Here is a 25,901-nt window from a genome sequence, read left to right on the forward strand (position 1 = left end):
GGTACAATGCTCTGAGAACCTGTAGCAGGAGGGCGGCCGACCGAAAGAAGGATGCAAGTATAGAAGCAATTCTCGCGAGAAGTAGAGTTGCCGTCGCTTCCAGAGGGGCGGAGGCCCGGAGGTGCACCACGTGTGGGTTGCTGCTCTAGCTGAATCGCGGAGACTTACAGTTTGGGTTTAGGTTGGATTTGGAACCGTGGAGATGCGAAAGGAAACGCCGCCCCCACTAGTAGCCCCGGCTGCCCGGGAGTGGAACCTTCCCCCTAATGCGCCCGCCTGTATGGAACGGCAGTTGGAGGCTGCGCGGTACCGGTCTGGTGAGCCGAGATCCCGGGCCTGGGAGCTCCCACGCCCCGGCCCCGGGGCGCCCCACCCTGGACTGACCCTCCCAACCCGCCCCGTCCCACGTGCCGTCCTGATCCTTGCTTTGCGCCATCGAAGTGTCCCAATCCCGCCCCACATTCCCGAGCTCCGATCCAGACCCGGCCCGCGTGCTGTTCTGTGCGGTCACCATGGAGACGAGCCCATCCACCCCTGTCACGCTGACAGATTGTACCCCCCCTAGATGGGGCGCTTCTGCTCGGGGCCTCCAGCCTGAGTGGCCGCTGCTGGGCTGGCTCCCTCTGGCTTTTCAAGGACCCGTGTGCTGCCCCCAACGAAGGCTTCTGCTCCGCTGGAGTCCAGACGGAGGCCGGAGTGGCCGACCTCACTTGGGTGGGGGAGAGAGGTATCCTCGTGGCTTCTGATTCAGGTGAGGTCATTCCCTTTATCTTCCCCACCACGCCCCGCCCAGATGGAATGTAGGCTTAGGGTCCAGCTAGGATCAATCTTTGATTTCCCCTTACTCAATGCTTGGAGGAACTGACAATGTTGCTCCAAACGCGAACTAGGTGAAAAGCAGCTAAGAATGTTGTTCCAAACGCGAACTCTAGTGTAGATGAAAAGTATGTTTTTCCAGTTCTAAAATTGCCTGATGGGGGTTCCTAGAAAAATCCATAACAAAATTAAGAAACAGTTTGTAATCTCTCTGACTTCCGCAGCCCAGACCAAGGATAATCTTGATTTTGAAGATGGTGCTGAAGTCAGACTGTCATCCCATTTCTTCCCTTTTTCTTTTACTTCTCTCCATTTTGTTTTGGTTTGAATGTCAGCCTCAGCAATGGAGGGCTTGGCATTTAAAAAACGCCACATTTAGAAGTTGGCAGGCATTGATCAAATGGAAAAGTAGGACACTAAAGATCGAGGCATCTCTGACAGTTGAACTTGAACATGAAGACTGCATGACATTTATTGAAATAGTTCAGCAAATATTAGTGTCTGATTAATTGGGAAGGGTTAACATCAGTGGACTGTGTAGACAATTATGTAGATTTCATCCTGGAAACTGATTTTCCAGTGTTTTCTCACTGGAAGGAGAAGAGTGGATTTCAGACTAGTTCAGCATTCCCTGCCTTTTTCTAACAGCTTTCCCCACATAGTTGACTAGGCTGTTATTTGCAAAACAGAAAGGCAGGATAAAACCAAATGACCTGGAAGTTGGCTAGCTAAGTCGTCAATGTCAACTTTGCTATTATAGGAATAACTTTGTTAGTTTAGTGACAATGGCTGCTTGAATCCTAGATGTGAATTACTGTCTTTGTATGATCCAAGCTCATGTATCCTCACCCCTTCATCTCACCCAACTCCATCCCCAACAGGTGCTGTTGAATTGTGGGAGCTGGATGAGAATGAGACACTTATTGTCAGCAAGTTCTGCAAGTATGAGCATGATGACATTGTGTCTTCAGTCAGTGTCCTGAGCTCTGGCACGCAAGCTATCAGTGGTAGCAAAGACTTCTGGTGGGTCTCAGTTCTCATCATTCCTGTTTCTTAAGCTTCCTTTGGGTGTCTTTAGTGTCCTCTTAATCTCATTAAGTAATGTTTGGTGCTCAATATAAGAACCCAGTGACTAATTTGCAGCATGTTTATAAGATTTCCTTAGAGATTTGACAATCTATTGTAAATAGACAATGGTGGGAATCCAGGAGGCAAAGACAAGGGACATGTTGGGTAAAGGAAGTTCATATTTGCATTGATAGTATATGTCAAGATTAAGTTTCTGTTTCCTGTTTCTTTTGCTTTTTAGCATCAAGATTTGGGACCTTGCTCAGCAGATAGTTTTGAATTCATATCGAGGTATGCATTGCTTCCTTGCCTGATCTTAGCTGTCTTGTTTTTATTCACTCATTTGGGATCTTTAAACTTTGCTTAGATATTAGGATGATTTTTGTTTTTCTGCCTGATAGCTTTTTTCCTAAAACTGTAGTCAGTCTCCAGTACCTACTCCATATCTCTTTCTCAGTTACCTTATTTCTGTTAACTGTCTTTACTTCATAGCTACATTAGGTTCACATTTTGTCCTCTTCTACTCCTCCTATTTCCCCACTATCAGCTGTTCACCAAGGTCTTTTGAGTCTTTTTCAATTTGGTCAATTACCTTCTTATCCATCTTTTATGCCTGATTCAGTTTTAGGCTTTGCCTTCTACAGATGGTGGTTCATCTCTCCATCTATAATCTTTGGCTTATCGGTCCTTTTTTGTTTTCTTGCAGATTGAAGTCCCATTTTCTTGTTGGGACATTCAGGCCCTTTTGCTGTCATTCTTCCTTCTAGAATTCTGCAGTAGCTTAATTCAAGTGTAGTAGACTCTTGACACTCTCATGGAATAAGCCCTGAGATTTTGAATATTGAATTCTTTTGAATATTCATGTCCATAAATAGTCTGCTTTCTGGAGTGTGCCATTAATGTGTGTGCTGTTCTTTAATGTTGCTCTTTTTTATTAACAGTGTTAGCAGTTGACTTTGTTTGGTTAGCCATTTTTTTAAAATTGTTTTTTAGTTATAGGTGGGCACAGTATCTTTATTTTATTTTTATGGGGTATTAAGGATCAAAGCCAGTGCCTCACCCATGCTAGGTGAGTACTCTACCTCTGAGCCACAACCCCAGCCCCAGGTAGCCCTTCTTTATAAAATAACAGCTAGAGCTTTGATATATGTTTGGCTATGAATTTAGAATCATTGTAGTTCTTTCAAGGGCTTAATTCCTTTACCTTCTACTTCTAGTTTCTAAGTGCTTAATTCAGCATGGGCCCAAATAAAATCCTGTACTTGAAAATAGTGATAGGTAGTCAAAAATAAGTGTTAGTGCTTAAAATCTCCTATACTTGTTTTTTTTTTTTTAGTACCAGAGATTGAACCTGTGGCGCTTAACTACTGAGCCACATCTTCAGCCCTTTTTGTTTTTTTTTTTTTTTTCATTTTGAGGCAGGGTCTTGCTAAGTTGCTGAGGCTGACCTTGAACTTGGGATCCTGATCCCCCTGTCAGCCTCCTGAGCTGGAATTACAGGCCTGTGCTACAACGCCCGAATTGCTTTTTATTTCTTGAATATATGGTATATTCTTGGTTAATTCTAACTTTTGGGGGGCACATTCCCCATTTCATCTTCTTCATCAGTACTTTGTGTTTATGTCTTATTCCCCCGTGAATTCCAAGTCCTTTGAGGTAGAGGAATCATATATTCTTCATCTTTTGTATACTGCCATGGTGTTTGTCCAGAGCTTTGCTTTTTTTCAAGTGAGCATATATTCCTTTTCTGACTTAACCATCCTGTTGTCTTTCCAGGAGCTCTAGGGCTAGGAAACAACTATGGAAGGTAGTTTAATCCTTGAGATGAGGCTACATTCAGACTACCTTGGAAATTCTGGTTAAATGACTTTAGATATGGTAGTTTTTACAACCTCTAGTTAACAAGTAGCAGTGATTTGAAAATTTTTCTGCATGTAGATCTCTTAATAAGATTAAAAGCTACACTTCCTTATATATTTTTTAAATTGATACCTAGAAGATTTTGAGTTTTTAAGTAGTTGCAAAGAAGGTAATTTCTGGCATATGATTTATTGTATGCTTATTCCAAACACAGATTTGTCAAAATTTTGGATTTGCAGAGTAAACCCATTTATGTAAAACATCTATCAAATAACCTAATGGCAAAAAACAATCTGCATTGTTAAATCAGTTGGCCAAATTCAATTTCATTTTCTATCAGAAAAAGTCTGACTTCATTTATAAATAGAGAAGCTTATTAAATGTGTCTTTATGACAACCATCTATCTTATTTTTCATTTCTCATTATTAGAAACAGGGAGATAAGTTAAAACTTGTGGTGTAGCTGAAACAAGATCAGTCCCCTTTACTGAATTTTACCTAGATACTTTTTTTGTTCTTTGGCTCTTAGGGAAAATTTCCTTTTGACACTTAGTTTGGGACTCTTAGATTTTTATACACCTGAGCATTGTACCATGGGAAGATTTGGGCTGGGCAAGAGGTATATGTTCCTTTTATAAATTGTTTGGAGGGTGATTTTGAAAGTACAGACAGTTCAATTTTAGGAAAGAAAACATGGGAGGAATTGATTTGCTTAAAACTCTCAGCATCCACAACTGCCTTGAAAGTTTTTGTATATTACTCGAGATATGTGTATTCCAGTATGAAAACTGCTTTCCTGGAATTATTTAGCTCCTACATTCATGATTTTCTAATTGAGAATGCCTTCACTGTTCTTACCAAGACTCTAATTTCTCCTTCGTCATCTTTACTAATTCACTTTTCTTCTGGCTCTTTTAGGTTGTATAATTTATCAACCTTTCCTCTTAGATTTGGCTAATCCGTAAGCCCCCACAAAATTGTTAAATTGGATCATGAGACCAGGTCTGTTTTTCACACCCTCTTGCCCCTTGATTTTATCTAGGCTGGTCTTGTAATATTCCCTGCCTCTTCTCTGTCATGTATCTCTCTGTCCTTTACAGCTCATGCTGGACAGGTCACCTGTGTTGCTGCCTCTCCCCACAAGGACTCCATGTTTCTTTCCTGCAGTGAGGTGAGATATAACCTCTTTCCTCCAACCACAACCTGTCCAACAGCTGCTTCTTTAGATTCTGAAGCCTTTTTTTCGGTTTCTCCTCCTAGGATAATAGGATTTTACTATGGGATACCCGCTCTCCCAAGCCAGCATCACAGATAGGTGAGTCTGAGAGCCAGAGGTGGGAGGCTGGGACTAGAAAGCTACCTGGAAGAGCCTTTTTTTTTTTTTTTTTTTTTTTGCCAGAATCAAAGCAAAGTTTCTAGGTTCTCAGTCACAGTGACATAGTGATATGATCTCCTTTCTTGCTGAGGCTCTGCTAACTTCATTCTGTGCAATGAGTACCAAGAAGGGCTGGTTCCTGGGTGGGCAATTTACTCTGCAAAGCTGAACAAAGAGGCTAGAATTGTTATTTTATTCATTGTGCTTGAAACTTTCCTGTGACTCATGCCCACAAACAGCAGAAAACTGATGGATAAATATAGGTTATTAGATTCAAGGATGAGGACATGACTGCATGAGGGATTGGGAAAAAGAAAAGTAGTGCTCCTGGGATTTAGAGTGACTGCTTTGAGAAATTGCTTCTTCTGAGTTCTGAGTTCTGTTCCAAACCTCTCTTCTCTTTTTTTTGCAGGTTGCAATGCCCCTGGCTACCTTCCTACCTCCCTGGCTTGGCATCCTCAACAAAGTGAAGTCTTTGTCTTTGGTAAGGCAGCGTGCTGAATTGCATATTGACTCTGGGAAGGGGAGGATGAGGAAGAGCTAATCCATGTTGCACGTACTATTGCTATGTGATGTCACTGATTCATTTGGACACTAGATAAATTGTGCTCATTTTAGTTTAACCTTGGAGATGACGATTTTTTTTCCCCAGTTGATTGGATTCCTGATTACTCTGGCTCCCCTATTCTGGGCATGGCTAGAAATTAGCCACAAAGTGAGTGGATTGCTAGGTAGTATATTTTGTTCTACTGTGGGTGGTTATGGTGCTGTGATGGGAAGGAGGCTTGCATATTGTAACAATTTGGGACTAAAATCATAACTACTTCATCTTAATTTTCATGGCCAGCCAGTGACTTATTGTTTCCACTTTGCTAAAGAGGAAACCAGTGCTCAGAGTGGTTAACTTATTCAAATGTGAGAAAGTAGGATTCAAATCTCGTTCTGGCTCACCCCAAAGCACATATTTTTAATCACTTGGGACATGCTCTCTTATATAGGTGATGAGAATGGGACTGTCTCCCTTGTGGACACCAAAAATGCAAGCTGTTCCCTCAGCTCAGCGGTGCACTCCCAGTGTGTCACTGGGCTAGTCTTCTCCCCACACAGGTACTGTTCTTTGTCATCAGAGGTCTGGTGGATATGAACGGGCTGGTGAGGGGGGTGTAGGGGATGCATATGTTGGCAAAGCATTTGATGATATGATTGTTCTGTAAGGTAGGCTGTACTCTAGCTGAGTTTTCCAAGTATCAAAGTTCTCTTGAGACTATAGTTGCTTATTTGGGTTGTACAGAGTGTAGGTTCCTTATTTGGGTTTTCTGAAAATGGCTGAAATATGATTTCATTCTTGCTTAACACCCAAAATGATTAATATTTTGGGGTTCTAGGACTATGTGGTTGAAAAAGCCTGGGTTCTTGCTTAAACAGTAGAAGGACCAAATGGGATGGTTCATTGCCAGGAATGATTATGAACCCTGGTTTTGCTCCATTTCCCTTATCTTTCCCTGGAACTTGGTAGTGAGACTTTAACCAAGAGTGAGAATCAGGCTGCCTTCTCCTCTGGGTCAGTTTACAATTGGCTGGGACCAGCCCATTTGGGGCTTTGTCTTAGAGTCGTGGACTTTACTTTTCATGTCCTTCTGTGCCCTCTCCTAGTGTTCCTTTCCTGGCTTCTCTCAGTGAAGACTGCTCACTTGCTGTGCTGGACTCAAGCCTTTCTGAGGTGTAAGTGTAACAGGAGGGCTACACATCTGGGAGGGGGAACAATGGACAAGCAGGTCCTTTTTCTCTTTAAAAAAGTGTATTGCCTCTTTGGAGGGATTTTTCTCCATCTGTATTTGAGGGTCCTTGGTGCTGGAAGCAGGCAGACTATAGACTACCTCTCTAGTCCTGGGCTGATTCACAACCAGCTGTGTCCCTAATAGAGGACTATGGGTGGTGGGTGGAATTTCTAAGTAGCATTCCAGCCCTCTCCCACAGTGGGCAGTCTACCCTTTTTACATGGAGAATATGGATATGAAATGCATCCTGCTCTAGGGTAAAAGGCACTGGACAGATGATCTGAGTTGTACATCCCTCTTTGCCGTGATTTGCTGCCTAACGCTGGCCCACATCACTACCTCGCTCTATCCACCATTTCTTCATCTATGAAAATAGAGGACTGGATTGGATGACTGATGACATCCACTGTGGATAGCTACACTACTCTCCTGATGATGAGGCCATATAGATGGTGAAATGTATCTAATACATCAAAAAATGTGCCCTGGGTGTTGGGTTCTCTTTCTCCTTCAGGTCTGCTTTTTCTTCTTGTTTCAACCATGTTAAACATTTCCCCCCACTTTTCTTTGTTCTAGGTTTAGAAGCCGAGCCCACAGAGATTTTGTGAGAGATGCTACTTGGTCTCCGCTCAATCACTCCCTCCTCACCACAGTGGGCTGGGACCATCAGGTCATCCACCATATTGTGCCAACAGAACCTCTCCCAGCCCCTGGATCTGAAAGTGTTGCTGAGTAGATTGGATTTAAGAAGGAAAGTAAACCTCTCCTAAGAATCCACTCCTTTGCCTCTGACCCCTCCGTTTGTGAGACAACAGAGGAGCCTTGGATGTTATACCCTAGATCTGTGTAGTTCATAGGCATTGTTTCTCAGTGTGAAGGAGGCTGGATTTTGGTATCCTATAGTCACAGGAAGGAAAAGCTTTCTTGCAAATGGATATATATGTGTACCTCGGTGTACATGAAGATCTATAGTTTTTGGTTCTGGGGGAGACTAAAAAGAATTGATTTCCATCTTTCTCAAGCACATCTCTCCCCACAAAAAAAAATCGACAAAAGGATTTTATGCTTCCCGTGTAGTTTTCTACGAATTGGCTGTGTCTGAGTCGGGTATGGGATGTGGGCATCCCTGGGTTCTTGTAAGCTCTTAGGCTACTTAAAGATAGGTACAGCTTTAAATTTTTTTTAATGGAGCTTGATTTACCATTATTACGGGAAATGCTTCCATTTGCAAAAATCCAGTCCAACTACTTGACAAAGAGATAGGATACAATCACCGCAGTTTTGCACAGCTCCTTGCCAGAGTTTGGCTAGTGCTGGTATAATGCCTCCCTGACCCCCATGGCTTTGTGTTTATGAAATATAAGTGTTTTTCTGGCATAGCTTCACAGAGCAAAGTTTAGGGTGGTGGAGAGCTTAAATCATTTCCATGAAGTTAGAAAACTGACACAGACTCTAAAAGGGACATCTTTGTCACCTTTGCTACCCCAAAAAACAGCCTGAGGACTGACCTGCCTCTGGGCCCTTTCTCTGGACATAGGAAGTCTGCTATATTTGTAGACTCCTAAGATTTTGCAATCCAGCATCAGGGAGAGAATTAGGAATATCGATTGATTAAATAAAGAGTTTAGCATTGTTTGCCTTTTTTGAAGCTTTTATGTTATCTGCACTTAGACACATTTCCACTTCTGTGAATTATCAGTGTCAGCTTAGCCCACAGCTCTTTCTCTGCTTCCTCAGTTCCCAGAATAGTTACTTAGAGATGAAGGTAAATGTTTCTTTACTCCTTGGGTTGGATTTAACTGGCCACTGCCATTTAAAATCAGATAAATTGCTGATTGTATTGAAACAAAATATAATCAATTATATACTTAGGAACTTTGCAAGTTTAAATTAGGGAAGATCATGTAAAACTGGGGCAGTTTGAATATGGGCAAAATATTTCTAAGTAAAGCTTCTGTATTTCATTCTTGCTAATCCTGAACTCTCTGTTCTCATGGGAATGTGTAGTCATGTGATCTCCCAGAGTTAGGGCAGGGAAAGAATACATTCTTCATTGTTCTAACTATTACTTCCTGGGGAGGAGTAGGATGATTAACTGGAATTAAGTTCTGCTTCTCTTTTGTGACCTTTTTTTTTTTTTTTTTTAACCAGCTCCTTAAACTTGGAGATAATGATAATTCTTTCTAACCATAAAATCTGTAAGAATTTATGTTTAAGAGTCCAATTAGTACCAGTCAGCAGATAAAGCTTAAATTCTGTGGTTACTTAGAGGAAATAAGGAAGGGGCATAACATGGGCATTATATTTTCAGGATTCTTTTCCTCTTAAGAATAGTAGAGGAGAAAACTAAGTGAAAGAGATGAGACTCCACAGAAATGTGTGTATGTGTTAAGGTGGCTAAAACAACATTACAGAAGGAAGAGTTTTACAAGAAGAAAAACATCTTTGGCTTCAGATGTATCTGTGCTGATGAGAGTAATTCACTTCTATTAATGATTGCCACAAGACATGAAAACATAATCAAAGTAACGCAGGAGGGACCAGCACAATTTTCAATGTATGTTATGGTGAGCCAAGAAGATAGTTCAAAATAGAAGGTGACCTCAAAATAATCAGGAATATGATGTCATTTGGGGCAATTGTCCACTAGGTCTTTGTCATGAGAAGAGTTTCAGTAGAGTGAGCATGGAATTTACCTACAACAGGGAGCAATGGAATTGCTTTGTTTAAAAGCATACAAACACCCTGATCTTGGGGAGGGGGTGCAGGATTACCCTTCTTCCCTATCTAGGCTGAGTAATCTTGTCCTGAGGACACCCACCACATGAAGTAGAAATCTCCAAAATTAATAAGTGAATTTTGACCCCTGTTAGGCACAAGGTGGTGGAGGGGTGTGTGTGGGTGGGTGGGTGGGTGGGTGGGTGGTGGTGGGAGATGTTGCCTTTAAATCACCTCTTTGTCCTTGGGTGTTCACCCACCACATGAAATAGAAATCTCCAAAATTAACCAGTGAGTTGTAACCCTAGTCAGGCGCATGGTGGGGTCAAGTGGAGTGTAGCCTTTGAATCACCTCTTGAAAAGCTCTTCTGTTCTCCCTGATAGGTAGAATGGCAGACTCTGGGACAGGTGTCCCCAGTGTATTTCCTTCAGTAGCAAAGCAATAAGACTAATGTTATTCCTTTTTCTAAAAAAAGAAAAAAAATTCACACACACACACAAAGGAAAATGTCTTGCATTTAATTTCACTGATTCAAATTTTTGAATGTGAAAGTGAATCCATTCAATTTAATTATTCTGAAGTCCACTATTAGCCTAATCCACTGTATTCCACTGCTGATTTCTGGCAAGGACTACTCAAGGCTCACTCCTTGAGTAATACTTGGAACCAAAGAACACTGGAGAAGGTTTACCCAGATTCAGCTGGTGTCAGACATTGGGCTGATTCTCAGGGATCTCACTAGCTTCCGGGAATATAACCAGTTCACAATCATTACAGCATCAGAAACATCCAAGCTCTAATTGCTGGAACCTCTAGTCATGTTTCCTCAGGACAGCACGTTAGAAAGGAAGGAGATGTGGGTGTTAGGGAACAAATGTCAATGGTGGGAACACAGTTCTGTAAACTGGGCTTACTGTGCTGGTACCTCACATGCTTTCTTTTGCAAGAAGCAATTTATCTGTAGCCCTGCCTGGCTTAAGTGACCAGGATATGTTACATTCCTCAGCAAACTGCCTGTTAGCCAGAGGAGAAATACAGGCCTGAAATAATGTCAATAAGAGGAACCAAGTTAACCTGAAGGGGGAGACTTTTTGTGACTTTTTTTTTTTTTTTTTTTTTTTTTACAAACCAGCTCTTAAACTTGGGAGATAACGATAATTCCTTCTAACCATAAAATCTAAGAATTTATGTTTTAAGAGTCCAATTAGAACCAGTCAATATGGGCCTAAGTGACCTAAAGTTATCATGGTAGTGGAGACTTGAAAGTCTAATACCATTCTGCTGTCAGTCAAAGGTTAAGAGATGAATCTGGGTGGGCCTCTGGAAACTTATCTGGGATACCCAATAAAATAAGTGCAGAAGAGGCACACATCCCTCTTTTTATTTACTTATTTTTTGCATTACAATTCTTAACACATCATTATACAATAATTTATTATATCTCTGATTATATATAAGGTATGGTGACACCAAATTCACATCTTCATACATATATTTTGTATAATGATGAGGGTCTCCTTCATCCCTCTTCTCTCTAAGAGGACCCACTCCTGGAGAGTGCCCCCTTTCTCTTTTCCTATCCTTTCAATAAACTCTTGCCAGTTACTTTGAGCTACATGTGTGAAATTTTTTACTTGATTGTAAGAATTTCTTTAGTTCTCAAGTAAAAGACATTTGTAAATGTCAGGAGAATAGGCTAAGCACCGAGGAGGGATATTTTCCAAGTATCCAGGTGGGAGTATAAAAAAAGCATTAATTGCATTTATTTTTCCCTTTGACAGCAAGAACTCAAGGAAGAGGATTGTGAGCAAACAGAGCAACATGACACTGATTTTCGACATAACGCTCATTCAGCATTTTATTATTCATCATTTGCTATACACACAGAGTTGTAATTGCCAACTCTGGTATTGTCATCCCTGAGTTAAGCAGAGGTCATTCCTGGGCTCCCATTGTTAGATTTTGGCATTCTTGGCATCATCAATCACTTTTGTAGATATGGAGAGGTCAGGTCTGAGATCCAGCCACAAGCACTGCAGTAGGATAGGAGCCCAGAGAACCCACTCAGGTGCAGATGAACGAGGTTCAGATTGGCAAAGAAATTTGGCTTCTGTGATGGGTAGAGCATTAATGGCTGGTCCTGGCTGAAGTGTGAGTGGAAGGGCAAAAACTTAGTAGGGAACCTCAGTGATGTGGAATCTCTGGTGGCAGGGGATGCAGTGTGGGGTAGGGAGCCTGAGAAGTAGAGAGAGGCAGGCTTTCCACATTAAGAAGGTCGTAACAGAGCCATGAGGCCTCAGGCTATTCAGTAGAAGGAGCCTGGGATGACTCAGGCCCCAGACCCTAGGAACCAACTGCAAGCTAATGGTTGCAGAACAGGAATAGACATCAAAACAGACCCAGTACCAACAATTAGAGCAGGCAAGTAGGAATTGGAAAGCAAGTAAGAGCATGGTCATTGGAATTAACTAACCACACCAGGAATCTTCTTCCCAGTGGTAGAAGTTGTGCCACGTCTGACCCAGTGTGGACCTCAGGAGGTGTAATTCTCATCTCTTTATTCAGGCTAATAGTAGTTAAAGGTATGGAGGGCACAGGTGAGACTCAATTGGCCCCAGGTATGGTATATGGGATATCATGTCTGACAAGAAAACTTTTTTGTTGTTGTTTTCCTCACTGCACCCATAATGCTACTTCTCCAAAAAGACACTTCAGCTCTAGGGACATGATCAATCTGTTCACTAGACCACAGGTCATTGAAAGAAGAAACTAAGTTTTTAGTGCCCAGCAGGGCCTGGCACAGGCCCAAAGAATATTTTTTGAACTGTTTATTGAGTATATAATGGAAGGCAAAGATGGTGAACAAATGGACACATCATCTTGGTTGGGTGCAGTCCATCAGGATTTCCCAGAGTTTCAGTGAAATATCCTCTCCAAACATTCTGTACCATTGATTATCTTTATTCCATTGTATCCAAGCAAGCTAGTGATTTTAAAACAACAGCTTTCATGGTTTCTTCATACTAGAAATGAAGATAGATATTATGGAGATTTGATCACTGTCATTATTATTCCCTGTCGTGTGTTACACTGACATCTACTTAGTACCTCATGTTGGTACACGTGGATTAGCAGCACAAGTCTCTGAGAGGATGGGTACATGGTTGAAAACTTCTGCATCAGACAAAGAAAACTGATGAATCCTCAAAGCATCTGACTGACAGACCTGTTTTGTTTATCTTCATACTGTTGCTATATTTTTAAAAAATTGATTCTCAGTTATCCAGTATCATATTTACCATATTCTTTTTTTACCTTGTGAATTCTAGATTTTTTTTTATATTTAGCATCCTCTTGAGATTCATGATACATGCTCATTACTGACCCATATACTAGCTCAAACACTGTTGATTCCTACAAATGCAGGTTTTTGTCTTCTGTGGAGAAATCAAAGGATCTATCAATCCTGAGCCCATTTCCCTGCAGGACAACCATTTCGAGCTGCTCAGAGTTGCTCCTATTCATACTTATCTCCATTGTCTCCTAAGAGGCTTCATGTCTGTAGATGTTTGTCTCTGGGTTCAGCTGCTATTCTAATAATGTAAAGAGTGCTCCATTTGACATGTTTACATGACCTGCCTGGTGAGTGTCAACATCTGAGTTTGAGAATCCAGCTCTTTTGGGTAACCCTTTTGACATCCCTAATAATAGAAACCATTTATTGAGCCCTTGAGTGCAAAGCACTGAACTAACAATTTTCATGCATTACTTCTTTAATCTCTATAAACCCTGTAAGATTAGTATGAGCTGTTACCTCCATTTTATAAACTGAATCTCACAGAGGCTAAGTAACTTGTCCATGATTATGAAACTTCTAAACAGTGACAGTGAGATTCAAGTCTTGGATTCAAAAGTCTGAGTCCAAGCTGAATTTTTAAAGTTTATATCACACTGTTTCCCCAACCAATAAACTTGTAACAGTAGACTTAACTATTTTCATACAGTGTTTCTCTACCATACTCGGTCCACTTGGGGCCAAATACCAGGAAGTGAAACTGAGAACCAGGAAGAGCTCAGGAATGCTGCCCTACCCTTGCCATTGCCCATGGTGGACATTCAGTTTGTATCAGCCAAGGGCTGCGACTTTGTTGGCTCCAAGATCCACAGCTATTCTGGAGAGGGAGGACAGGAGGTTCTGGGCTCACTCTGACTCTCATAAATCATTGATCCTGGTGTGTGTGTGTATGTGTGTGTACTTGGCCTGTTTAGGGCTACAGCTAGCTCCTATAAATGGGCCCAAACTTTGGCCTCACAGCTGTTAAACCGAGATGGGGAAGTTGTGGCTATGGGTTGGTGAGTATTGACAGTTTCCAGCAATGTCACTCAGTCCAGGAGTTACCAGCCTTCATGTGTTGTTGTCTCTTCAGTGCTCAGTAGAGCAGCCAGCCTGGGACTCTGGGGGCCTGGATTAGATAGAGATGGGTTGGAATATAGTGAAGGGTCAGAGATAACCGGGAGGGGGGAGGATGGAAGTAGTGGTTCTCCAACCTGGTTGTATATTTGGCGTTTTAAAACCTGAGTTCCACTTTGGCTCAATTAAATCAGAATCTCTGAGGGAAGAGCCAGGATACCAGTACCTTCTACTTTCCATCCACTGGCTTAGAGCTTTCACTGGGACGTCTAACTCCTTGTCTCTGTGCAAAGTGTGTGTGTACAGTACTTTTTATTAGAAGAGGAATGTAGATCTAGCTCCACTGGCTCAACCTCAGAGGAGAGGAAATGTGTGAATGGTGTGTGTGTCCCCATGTGTGCATCTGCATCTGGACATGGTGCCCTGTTGGTGGGGGCACTTGCTGACTGGATGGTATGTAGGGCATCCCACTCTGGATGTGTACACAAATCTGTGTGTGACTCTTTCTTTCCTGCAGCTCTGTTTCTTGTAATGAAACACCAGAAAGGTAAGAAAATCGTGTTCTCCCCTCCAGAGCCAAGGAGATTCTCTGGCTGTTAAGTCATCTGCCCTGAGTGTCCCTTGCAGCCCCATCCTGCCCAGATACCTAGATGGGGGATTACTGATTCCATGCAGCTCTGCAGAGGAAGTTTGATCACCTGCAGTTTATGTTGCTCACTGTTGTGTCAGCATCCAGACCTGAGGGTCCATTCAGAACAGGACTTCACAACTCATCTCCCCACTCCCAGAACTTGAGTAGTGGGGAAGGGACGGGACCTCAAAAAGCTTTGGGGCATGTGGATGGGGAGAGTGGCCTCTTGGCCCTGCCCCCTCCCTTGATCTCTGCCAACTAATGCATGCTGTCCCTGATCAGGTGCTGCCTACAAGCTGGTATGTTATTTCACCAACTGGGCACCTGGACGCCCTGAATCTGCCTCCACCTTCCCCCGTGACCTGGACCCCTTTCTCTGCACCCACCTGATATTTGCCTTTGCCTCAATGAGAAACAATCAGATTGTTCCCGAGACTCTCCAAGATGAAAAAATTCTCTACCCACAGTTCAACAAACTCAAGGAGAGGTATGTTCATATTGGAGGTGGGGTTGTATTTTCAGACTTTATAGATATAAGGGAATTAAGCCCATTCTTCCAGTTGCTCTCTTTCTTCTGGTTGTTCCAGCCCTATCCTCAAGCATTCCCAATCTAAGAATTCCCTGTTACCGGAAGACCTTGAGCTCCTTCTAGCCTCCTTGCCTTGCTAGTTGCTGTTGTCTCCCCCTGGAACATGATCTCTCTCCTCTCTGCCTAGCAAACCCCCACTCACCCTTTGAGTCCAGTTGTGAGGATTTCAGATATTAAAGTGATTCAAAGCGGGCATGGACATTGCAAATGCTCAACAAATGTTTAGTGTCTTTATTACCATTTGTCACCTGTAAACCCCAAGCTGCAAGTTCTTCAAGGGTAGGAGCAGTGCCTCCTTTATCTCTAGGTCTCCCAGTCAGTCAGTTAGGTCAGTACCTGCACTGAGTTGGTGCTCAGTAAGTGCTTGCTTAAGTACTCCCCTCCCAGAACTTCTGGGTTCTTTCCCTGCCCAAGGGAAGGTTTGTTACTGCATTGATGGCCGTAGATGGGCAGGGTTGCAAACTTCCTGAAAGTAAGGAGCTTTCAGTCAGTGGCACAAAGTCATTGCTCAATAAATATTTGTCAGGTAAGAAAAGAAGTGAAGAGAAACATTTCAGACTACTCTTTCTTTTTGTTCTGGAAACATTATGGGACATAGGGATTTTGGTGAACTTTGTGTGGCCTTGAAGTTGTGAGGCTGTGATGACCCTTGGGTTAATTGCAAATTCCTCTTTTCCTTTCCTCCCTGATCCTATGCTCTTCTTTCTCCTTCCCTGTCTCCCATTCCTCATTTCCTGTTGTTATTCCATTGAGTGAAGAAAAACCAATACAACTGTAGCTTCCTGCTGGTGTGAGGACCAAGCATAGTAACCCTCTCTTTCACATCCTAGGAACAGGGAGCTGAAAACACTGCTGTCCATCGGAGGGTGGAACTTTGGCACATTGAGGTGAGACCCTGCTGTCATCATCTTCTCTGGAAGGTGGAGCCAGGGGGCTAGACGTGCGTGGGAGCCAGCTTGAATGTGAGGACCAGAAAGCTAGTGCAGACACCTCCCCAAGTCCTGATCTGACCCTGGATTCAAGGGCCCATGGAGGGCCAATTGCTGGAAGTTCCAGCAGTTGGTGAGAAAGGAAGTGAAAGGAAATGAGAGACAAAAAAGTGTACTCACAAAGAACCCTCAGCCTCCAAAAGAAGCAGGGGTCTTGCTTGTTTCTGAGGAGAGGAGTTTTATTCAGGACAAGAAGTATAAACCCAACCCTCCCAGGGCCTGGGGTTCCTCACTTTATAAATGGAGCCAGTGGTATCCACCACAAAGGGCAGTGTTTGAGAAAAAATAAAGCACCCGTCTTAGAGCTCTGGTCGACCCTGCACCCTCCATGAGGCAATGTGGAGATGACTGAGGCCTGGGGGCAGGACTTTTAGAGACAGAGCTGGTGGCCTAGAATGTGTGAGGTTGCCCCTTGCTAGGAATATTCAGATATGAAGGAGAAAGGATTTCAGGTGTGAGCTAACAACTGGTTCAGCCTGAAACCAGGCTTTTCCTTTCCTACTCGAACACGTGCCATATGCCAGATGCTGGGCTGAGAACTGTACACATTACCTCATGGCCACCAGGGAGAAACTTATGAAATGGTTGTTGGTATTCCAAGACAGCAGAAAAAGAAGAGGCCCAGGTATTAAGGAACTTGCCAGATTTCTCCCAAGTGTCTGTCAGAGAGCACCCAGCTGAGAGGTGGCAAGCAGACAATGGAATCCAGGCCCATCTATCTCTGAGTCTGGTTATTTTCTAATCATTATCCACAGAGCACTCCTAGAATTGCTTGAAATTCAGCTTAAGTAGTTCTAATTTTTCCCCAAAGTATCTTCACTTTGGAAGAGAAAACAAACTAAAATAGAAAAAAAAAATCAATTAAGTAAATGAAGAAAAGGGCCAAGGACCAGAAACCCCTTATCAGATCCCTGACCTCTTGTGCCAATTTATGCAGCCCAGGCCCAAATGAGCTCACTGATCCTTCTGGAAGTGCGGGCCATTGGCTTATGTTTCCTCTCCAATCCAGTCCAAGAAAGAATGTCAATGCTAGGTCCAGCACAGGGAATGGAGTAGTTACTGGGGAGACAGGAGGGAGAGGCCAAGCGCCTTGGCAGCAGGCAAACTTGCAAGGGGCCCTGAAGGTGGCTGTGTTGCCTCAGCCCTGCTCTCCCTGCAGGTTCACCTCTATGCTGCACACATTCGGCAACCGTGAAAAGTTTATTAATTCAGCTATATCCCTCCTGAGGACACACAACTTTGATGGTCTCGACCTTTTCTTCTTATACCCTGGACTGAGGAACAGCCCCACGCATGACCGATGGAAGTTTCTTATCTTAATTGAAGTAAGTCTAGTTTGGAAGCTCCAGAATCCAGAAACGGTTCTACTTTTGATCATATTTGGGCTCGTGGGAGCACAAGGCCGGGCCAGGGGCAGGAGAGAAGAACCAGAATGTTCTTCTATTGCCATCACACTGGAGCTACTGGGCCAACTTGCTGCTGAGCAGGGGTCCTGTGGTTGCTCTTTTCTCTGTCTGTGTGGGGTTCTTGCTCCAGTCCTCTAGCCTAGGTGATGCCTTCTGGGTGCAGTCTCCTGGTCTCCCTCAGGCAGTTTATTTGCCTCCCTCTGGCAAATCCCTACTTGCTGGCTCATCTTTCTTCCTCACCCGCTGTGGGCAGGGCCTGTTTCTGCCTCACCATGGTGTCCCCTGATGGTGCTCAAGGAGCTCAGTCAATGTTTCCTGGATGATGCTTTCTTTATAGGACTGTTCTGTATGGTTCTTTCTTCCCAGGAGCTCCTCAGTGCCTTCCAGAAGGAGGCCCTGCTCACCCATCGTCCGAGGCTGCTGCTCTCTGCTGCAGTGTCTGGTGCCCCACACATCATCCAAACATCTTATGATGTAAACCTTCTAGGGAGGTGAGTGGGTGTCGTGGGAAAGACAGTAGAGGGAAGGGGGCATCTTGAGCCCAGAACCCAGAGCTGCTCAAGCACTGTTTCAGTCAGCACTTTTTTTTTTTTGCTGCTGTGACCAAAAAGACTTGACAAGAACAATGTAGAGGAGGAAACGTTTATTTCGGGGCTCACGGTTTCAGAGGTCTTAATTTATAGACAGCTGGCTCCATTTTGGGGGGGCTCAAAGTGAGGCAGAATATCATGGTGGAAAGGTGTGGTGGAGGAAAGCAGCGTAAGACATCACACCAGGGAGCAGAGAGAGAGAGCGTGCTCCTCACCAGGACAAAATATAAACCCCAAAGACATACCCCTGGGACCCACTTCCTGCAGCCATACCCTGTTACCACCAAGTTAATCCCTATCTGGGGATTAACGCACTGATTTGGTTAAACCTTTTATAACCCAATCATTGTATCTCTGTACTTTCTTGCCTGGTCTCACACAAGATCTTTAGAGGGACACCTAATATCTAAATCATAACAAGCACTGTCCCTGAGCTTGCCATGTACCTGCCCTGGTGTCTGTGAGGTTTGGGGTGGGCTGAGGAGCATAGGTGAGGACAAGAGTCAGCTCCATTACACATACCTTGGGCTTTCTTTAGAAGATCACGGGGAGATGCTGTAGTACTGGCCCACGACAACATTATCATCGGTAGAATCTTCTGCATGGCCCATTGCTGGATCTGGGAGAGAATGCCATGGGCCCCACCCCATCTTCCCCAGAGCAGAGGTATAAAAAAAAAAAACACAATGCAGCAAATGCTGGCAACAGAGGGCAGAAGAGCTGACAGCCATGAGCCACAAAGCCCCCAACAGGAATTCCTAGTCACACAGAGTTTTCAGATCAGATCTCCATGGCAAAAGTTAGAAAGGTAAACATGAATAGCACATAAATCTTTCTGAACAAGCTGGCTGTGCGCAAATTTTCTTGAATCTCAACAATAATGTATTTACAAATGAGGAAACAGATTCAGAAAAAGAGAGGATGTGGTGTTTCTGATTGTGATTGCACTAGAGAGAGCTGTTTCAGTGTGGGAGGAAAGGCAAGGGACCTGTGTCCAGTCCCCCAGAACAAGCAGAGTCAGTTGGCTTTATCAAACATTTGGAAGCAAATAAATATTTTCAGAACATAGAAATGTTTTCTTGATTCATAAACCTTTAACCTAAGCCTGATAAGGAATCAGCAAATATTTTTCGAGGATCTATTATTTCCCAGGTGTTCTCTACATTCTGGGGCTCAGAGTCAACAAGATACATAAATTTCTTTTCTTTGTAGATTTTACAATTCATAAAAAAATTTGTCTCTGGGTGAGAAAACTGAATATTATAAATATGTCAGCTCTTATATATTAAACACTAATATATTGAAAATCTCAAAGGAATGTCCTATGTTTTGAATATGGTTTAAGTATGTTGCCCAGGGTTTTATGGTCCTCAGTGTGGTAATGTTAAGAGGTGGTGAAATCTTTAAGAGGTGAGACCTAGCAGGAGAATTTAGGTCACTGGTGGGCAGTCTTTGGAAACTATTAACATATTTCTTTTGGGATACTAGCCTCTCTTTCACTTCCTGTCTTATTAAGAGACTGTTCTCTCTTGCCTATATTCCTGTCATGTCTCCATTAGGCTCTAACCAGAGGCTTATTCAATGTGGCCACTCTATCTTCAACTTTTAGCCTCTGGATAGGTGAGCAAAACAAAGTTCTTTTCTTTGTAAATATCCAGCTTCAAATATTTTGCTATAGTAACAGAAAACAGACAAATATAGGGTGTGGATGGAGATATATTCATGTACATGTATTTTAATTTAACAAATTGATGGTAAGGCTCTTCAAGAAAAATATATTAGTGAAAACAGCAAGGAATATATATATATATTAAAATTTTTATTTATTTTTAATTTTAATATTTATTCATTATTTATTTTGGTACTGGGGATTGAACCCAGGGTTGTTTAACCACTGAGCTACATTCCCAGTTCTTTATACTTTTTTTTTCAGACCAAGTTGCTAAGTTGCTGAGGATCTTGCTAAATTGCTGAGTCTGGATTGGAACTTGTGATCCTCCTGCCTCAGCCTCCTGAATTGCTGGGATTATAGGTTTATGCCATCATGCCTGACTGTTTTTCTTTTTTCAACCTATTGGATTTCCTTAAATGGTATTCTATTTTCCTTTTCCCATTATGTCAAGGGGTACGTGAGCTCATGCCAGTCAGGCTACTGGGTTCTCACAGTGATGGAAGGAGGAGATGAATGATAAATTCTCTTTCAGGAGATCAAAGAGGTTTCTAGGCCAATTTTTGGTTTACTGTGAAATGAAGGGGGCATGGGAGGCTTTCCCTAAGGGAATAAACAACCTTATCTTAGGTGTTAAACAAGTAGTAAGACATGAGAATATTTTGGATCTTGAGGACAATTTTATATACTTGGTCAGACTACTAATTTCCCAGGAAGATCTTGGGATGGATTATCTGCATTTCTGTACACCAAAGTATCTTTTTTTTTGGGGGGGGGGACTGGGGATTGAACTCAGGGGCAATCAACCACTGAGCCGCATCCCCAGCTCTATTTTATATTTTATTTAGAGACAGGGTATTACTGAGTAGCTTAGGGCCTCACCGTTGCTGAGGTTGGCTTTGAACTTGCGATCCTCCTGGGAAGTTACTTTAAAAATTATTAAAGTGAGACTGGGGTGGTGGCTCAGCGGCAGCTCACTTGCCTAGCATGCGTGAGGCACTGGGTTCAATTCTCAGCACCATGTACAAATAAATAAAAATAAAAGTCCATCAACAACTAAAAAAAATATTTTAAAAAATTATTAAAGTAGGGGCTGGGGTTGTGGCTCAGTAGTAAAGTGCTTGCCTGGCATGTGTGAGGCCTGGGTTCAATCTTCAGCACCAAATATAAATAAATAAATGAATGAATAAATAAATAAGTAAAAAAGACCCATTGACAACTAAAAATATTTTAAAAAATTATTGAAGTAATGCATTCCCATAATTATTCTAAAATCAGAGAGCATGAAATTATTTGATATAAAAACCTAACTTGCTCTTCTTCCTCTTCTCCTCCCTAGTTCTCCAGAGGTAGCAATGTGATGTTAAAACAAGTTGCAGCTGAGTCTTCTAAAGACTCACTGTAATAGCCAAGTGAACTTCCTGGCAGTGCCCACTAAGCTAAGCAGCTGATTCTCATCTATGGTATCTGCATTTTTTTCTACCTGAAGACTTCTCTACTTTATCAGTATAGCTTTTCGTCATCTTGCCCATCACATAAGAAAATCTTTGCCAGTTAATTGTCCCAAACTCCAAATAGCATCTTTTCCACTCTTTTTAAGTTACCCCATTTGTATTGGTCAGTTTGTTTATATGTAAAAAGAAAATGCTTACTAGTTACTAAATACATGAGCTTAAATAAAAGGGATCAATTAGGGAGGTTGTGACCAAGTTTGCAAAACATCCATCACAGATTTACTATGCTTAAATATGTGTTTACAGGCTATAAAATTGTTGATTATGTCAGAGGAACTAAATTTCTGGATATTAAGACACCTTTGGATATAGGATTCAGGATAAATTGAATAGTTCATTCTTTGGGGGCAAGAGTTTTTCATTAAATGTATGTATAGGTTGCAAGTTGCATATTAATTTTGGAAACAGTTGTATAAAAATGAATACTAAGAATCAAAGAAATACAATACCTGACCCACTGACCCCTGACACATATCACTTTTAGGGATATATTGACTTTAGTACATGATTCTTTGATGTTATAAATAAATGTCAAAAATACTGCTAAAATTTTAAAACTATAACCACATTAATACTTTACATTAATACTTTTACATTAATACTTTTTAATTCTCTTATTTTAACTGCAAAATTCCAGGAGGGACTAAAAAATACATAATAAAAATTAATATCAGACCTGGTGTGGGAGGATTCTGGGGTCTGCTGATGTTAACACAGACCACCTTTGCCTGGATTCACCAACATAGTCTCCACCACTGCTGACTGCAAGACTGTCATCAGCTCTGCCATTGACTTCCTTCATCAAGATGGATTTGATGGCATGAACCTGGACATTGAATATTCAGAGTTCTGGGGAAGTCCAACTGAAGACAAGCAGCAATTTGCCATCCTGAGTAACTTGAGGATGGAGCCCCAGCTCTGTGAGATTTTTTGAGAAGCTTGAGGCTTAGTGGATTTTCTGAGAGGTGAGTTTCCTGGTGATGGTGAAGGGTATTGCCTTCAGACAGCGCACTGATTAAGGTATATGGAAGTTGCTAGCAACAGAAACACACTCTCTTAGCTCTAAGTCCCAGGAGAATTTATCAGAAGCACACAAGTATCTGCAGGAACCCAAGTATTTTAGTCCGCTATGTTGCTGCAGTGACTAAAAGACCTGACAAGAACAATTAAAAGAGGAAAAGTTATTTGGAAACTCACAGTTTCAGAGGTCTTAGCCCATAGATGTCTGACTCCAATCTTAGGGCCAGAGGTGAGGCAGAACATTGTGGTGGAAGAATGTGGCAGAGGAAAGCAGTTGAGGACGTGGCACCAGGAAGGGGGGGGGAGAAGGAGAGAGAGAGAGAGAGAGAGAGAGAGAGAGAGAGAGAGAGAGAGCGCATAAGCATGTGCTCAACAAGAACAAATATAAACCCAAAAGCCATGCCCCCAGGAACCCAGTTCCTCTAGCCACACCCTACCTGCCTACAGTTACCATCCAGTTAATCCCTATCAGGACATTAATGCACTGACTGGATTAAAGCCCTCATAACCCAATCATTTCACCACTAACCCTTATTGCATTGTCTCACATGGAAGCTTTTGGGGGACACCTCACATCTAAAGCATAACACCAAGGAAGATATCCTTGGGTTGGAAAGAAGAAACCATTCATTATGTTAATCAATCCTTGGAGAAAGTCCTTCCTGAGCACCTACCATGATCCAGTCCAAGCACTGTGCACACACTGTAGACAGAGCAGTGAACTAGACAAACATGCTCTCCACCCTTATGGACCTTACAGTATAACAAGGATACAGACCAAAACAAACCCCAAAAGAGTCTCAAGTATTTTCAAATTGTGAGAAGAGCTAGGATGGAAGCAAATAAGATGGTCAGGGAAGTCTTCTCAGGGGATGAAAAAATGAACAAGGCTCGCCATAGGAGAAAATGCCCGTTTATTGAGGAACAGCTCTGCATATTTATAGAGCCGAGGGTGGTTTGAAAGTTATGAGAGTTTAATGGTTGAACGGTTTGACAGTTGGCATGGGGTGCTTTCTGATTGGTGGGTAAGGATCATGTGAGCCACAGGGCTAGTCTGATTGGTGGGTAAGGATCATGTGAGTCAGCAGGGCTAGTCTGATTGGTGGGTAAGGATCATGTGAGCCAGCAGGGCTAGTCTGATTGGTGGGTAAGGATCATGTGAGCCACAGGGCTCACCATTGGGCAGCTCTTCTTGGGGGATGGGGAAGTTAGTCTTTGGAGCCAGGGCGACTCCCAACAGGGGAAGTGATATTTAAGTTGTGATATGAATGAAAAGGAACCAACCACACAGACAGCAAGGAGAAGGGTGTTCTGAGGAAGTTGAAACCATATCAGCAAAGGCCCTGAGGCAGGAGAGACCTTAGTCCTGCTACACACAAAGGCTTAGCAGGAAAAGGAATTCTGCCTAAAGTTCCTGGTCCCCTCTTCTTTGGGGATTACCATTAATTCTGACTTGACTCTTGGTACCTCTTTGTTCCAAGTTATGCTTTATCAAAACCTGTAATATTTGTATACTGGGGGGTATTTTTATAAAATAGGGAGGATTGCTGGGTGCTGAAAATAGCGCAAAAGTTACTTACTATAGGAAACAGACAATGAAGACAGCCACTGGAATCTACCAGGAAATGCTGGAGGGGCTTGAAGAAGCAGCTAAAAAATAGGACACCCCAGGATGCTTCTCATAGCATCTGCCAGCAGAGGGAGCACTACAGCCCATGAAACTGTAGACACTGGGGAATGCACTGGGTCCCTTGGAATCTCCAAGTCCTAGAGCAGAGATTCCTAGACTATGTGGTGGAGAGCATCCCAAATAGTTAAGTGGATATAACATTAGGGAAGTTAACCTTCAATGACAAAGAGGTTTGGGAACTTGGTGGCCCTGGCATAAGGTTATGGTCCCTTTAAATTGTCACTATGGTGAGACGATAGTCACTGTGGGGAGGAATGAGACTCAAGATCATAGAAAATACTTATAATGGCAACCTCATTATTAGCAATTTATTTTGAAAAAAAAAAAGCTGTATGATCATAGAAACTATTATCGACAAAACAGCAGAACTACTCACCTGATTCCTGTGGTCCTACAGATCCCTGTTTCTGAGACCCCCATGCTCTAACAACCCACAGTTAGTCTTTTTCTCCAGGAAGCAGGACCACATGGCTCTACTTGGCATCACGAATTTCCCACCGTTATCATATCTTACTCCTTAGTTATCCATGAGGAAATGCCCTGGTGATTCTGTTGGCTCTTGTTCTGGGCTCCTCAACTTCACTAGCATGTCACCTGTAACTACCTTGGTATCTGGGACATATCCACGGGACACAACAGTCCTCTGCACATAACCCCAAAGCAATAGTAAATTCTATTATACTCTTACAAATAGATAGAGAAGGAATTAAAAAGTCTAGGATTTCAAATAATTGGATCTCCCTTCCAACCTGAATAGTGTTTACTTGAATCCTGTGCTGATAGGTGAATGACCGCACATAGGATTCACAGATCAAGGTGACACACATTAGTTCAATCGTGTAAGAAAGGAAAGCCTTGAGTCTTATGCAGAGGGGAGATGGTAGGGTTTGGGGAGAGTCTTGCTTATGGATTAAGGCTTTCTTTGGGGGGACAATTGCTAGACTTTGGTCATCAAATGCATCAGACACTGTTGATGAACAAAGGTGTGTTGCCTTCCCCAGGAATGTGCCATGGACCACTGGAAAGGCAAGGGGATCCCTGCAGAAAGGTTGGTTAAAGGTTTCCCACCTGTGGAGAGCCTTCCTGCTAAGTGGTTCTAACCCCTCAGCTGGTGCCCAGTCTCTGAAGCAGAGTTATCTGGCCCTTTCACGTGGGAGGCAACTCCTAGGCTTACCATAAATTAACTAATGGGGCTTAAAATGCACCAGGGGATTTTTTTTTTTTTTTTTTTTTTTGGTGCTGGGGATCAAACCCAGGTCCTTGTACATGTGAGGCAGGTACTCTACCAACTGAGCTATATCCCCAGGGGAGATTCTTTCATGCTCTAAGTCACTGTGATACTCTTCTCTGGAGTCCCTAAACCTTGGTTTCTCATTGCTGGGAGTATAAGCCGATCGATGTCTATAGAATATTTACTTAGGAAATAAAAAATGATCTGCATTTCCCTTTCAGGTTTTAAAACACCATCTTTTCCATAACCCCAAAGTAATACTAAATTCTATTCTGCTCTCATAAATAGCTAGAGAAGAATTTCAAATAATCTGATCTCCCTTCCAACTTGAATTGATTGTGCTTACTTGAATCCTGTGCTGAAAGCAGAATGACTGGCAAGCAGTGTTTGCCAAAGCCCCAAGAGGGAAGAACTACCTGGGTGCATCTGAGTGCACTGTTTTCCCCAAATAACCTGTGGGTACAGGTTAGCCAGAATGGCACGCGTCTGTAGCCTGACATCAATTTGTAAATTTGTCTTGTCTCATAAATTTGTCTCTTCACTTT

The 25,901-nt window shown here is 42.6% G+C and overlaps 2 protein-coding genes across 2 annotated transcripts; both read left to right on the forward strand.

The window, feature by feature from the left end:
• The first annotated feature begins 97 nt into the window (after positions 1-97).
• Positions 98-7,769, forward strand: WDR77 (WD repeat domain 77). Its single transcript, XM_081305293.1, has 10 exons — positions 98-317; positions 566-751; positions 1,698-1,839; positions 2,126-2,175; positions 4,845-4,915; positions 5,005-5,059; positions 5,532-5,603; positions 6,118-6,226; positions 6,773-6,841; positions 7,474-7,769. The coding sequence occupies exons 1-10, from the start codon at positions 203-205 to the stop codon at positions 7,631-7,633; spliced, it is 1,029 nt and encodes a 342-aa protein (XP_081161419.1). The 5' UTR covers positions 98-202; the 3' UTR covers positions 7,634-7,769.
• Positions 7,770-13,944: 6,175 nt separating this feature from the next.
• On the forward strand, positions 13,945-22,349 carry LOC308656758 (oviduct-specific glycoprotein-like; the record flags this gene model as incomplete). The annotated part of the gene is made up of 7 exons (XM_081308130.1): positions 13,945-13,969; positions 14,545-14,574; positions 14,941-15,145; positions 16,078-16,134; positions 17,396-17,561; positions 18,009-18,133; positions 22,133-22,349. 7 exons carry the CDS (start codon positions 13,945-13,947, stop codon positions 22,347-22,349), a joined length of 825 nt encoding a protein of 274 aa, XP_081164256.1.
• Between the last annotated feature and the right edge of the window lie 3,552 nt (positions 22,350-25,901).

This window comes from Spermophilus citellus (assembly GCF_964194105.1).
Source record: "Spermophilus citellus genome assembly, chromosome: 9".
NCBI classification, from domain to species: domain Eukaryota; kingdom Metazoa; phylum Chordata; class Mammalia; order Rodentia; family Sciuridae; genus Spermophilus; species Spermophilus citellus.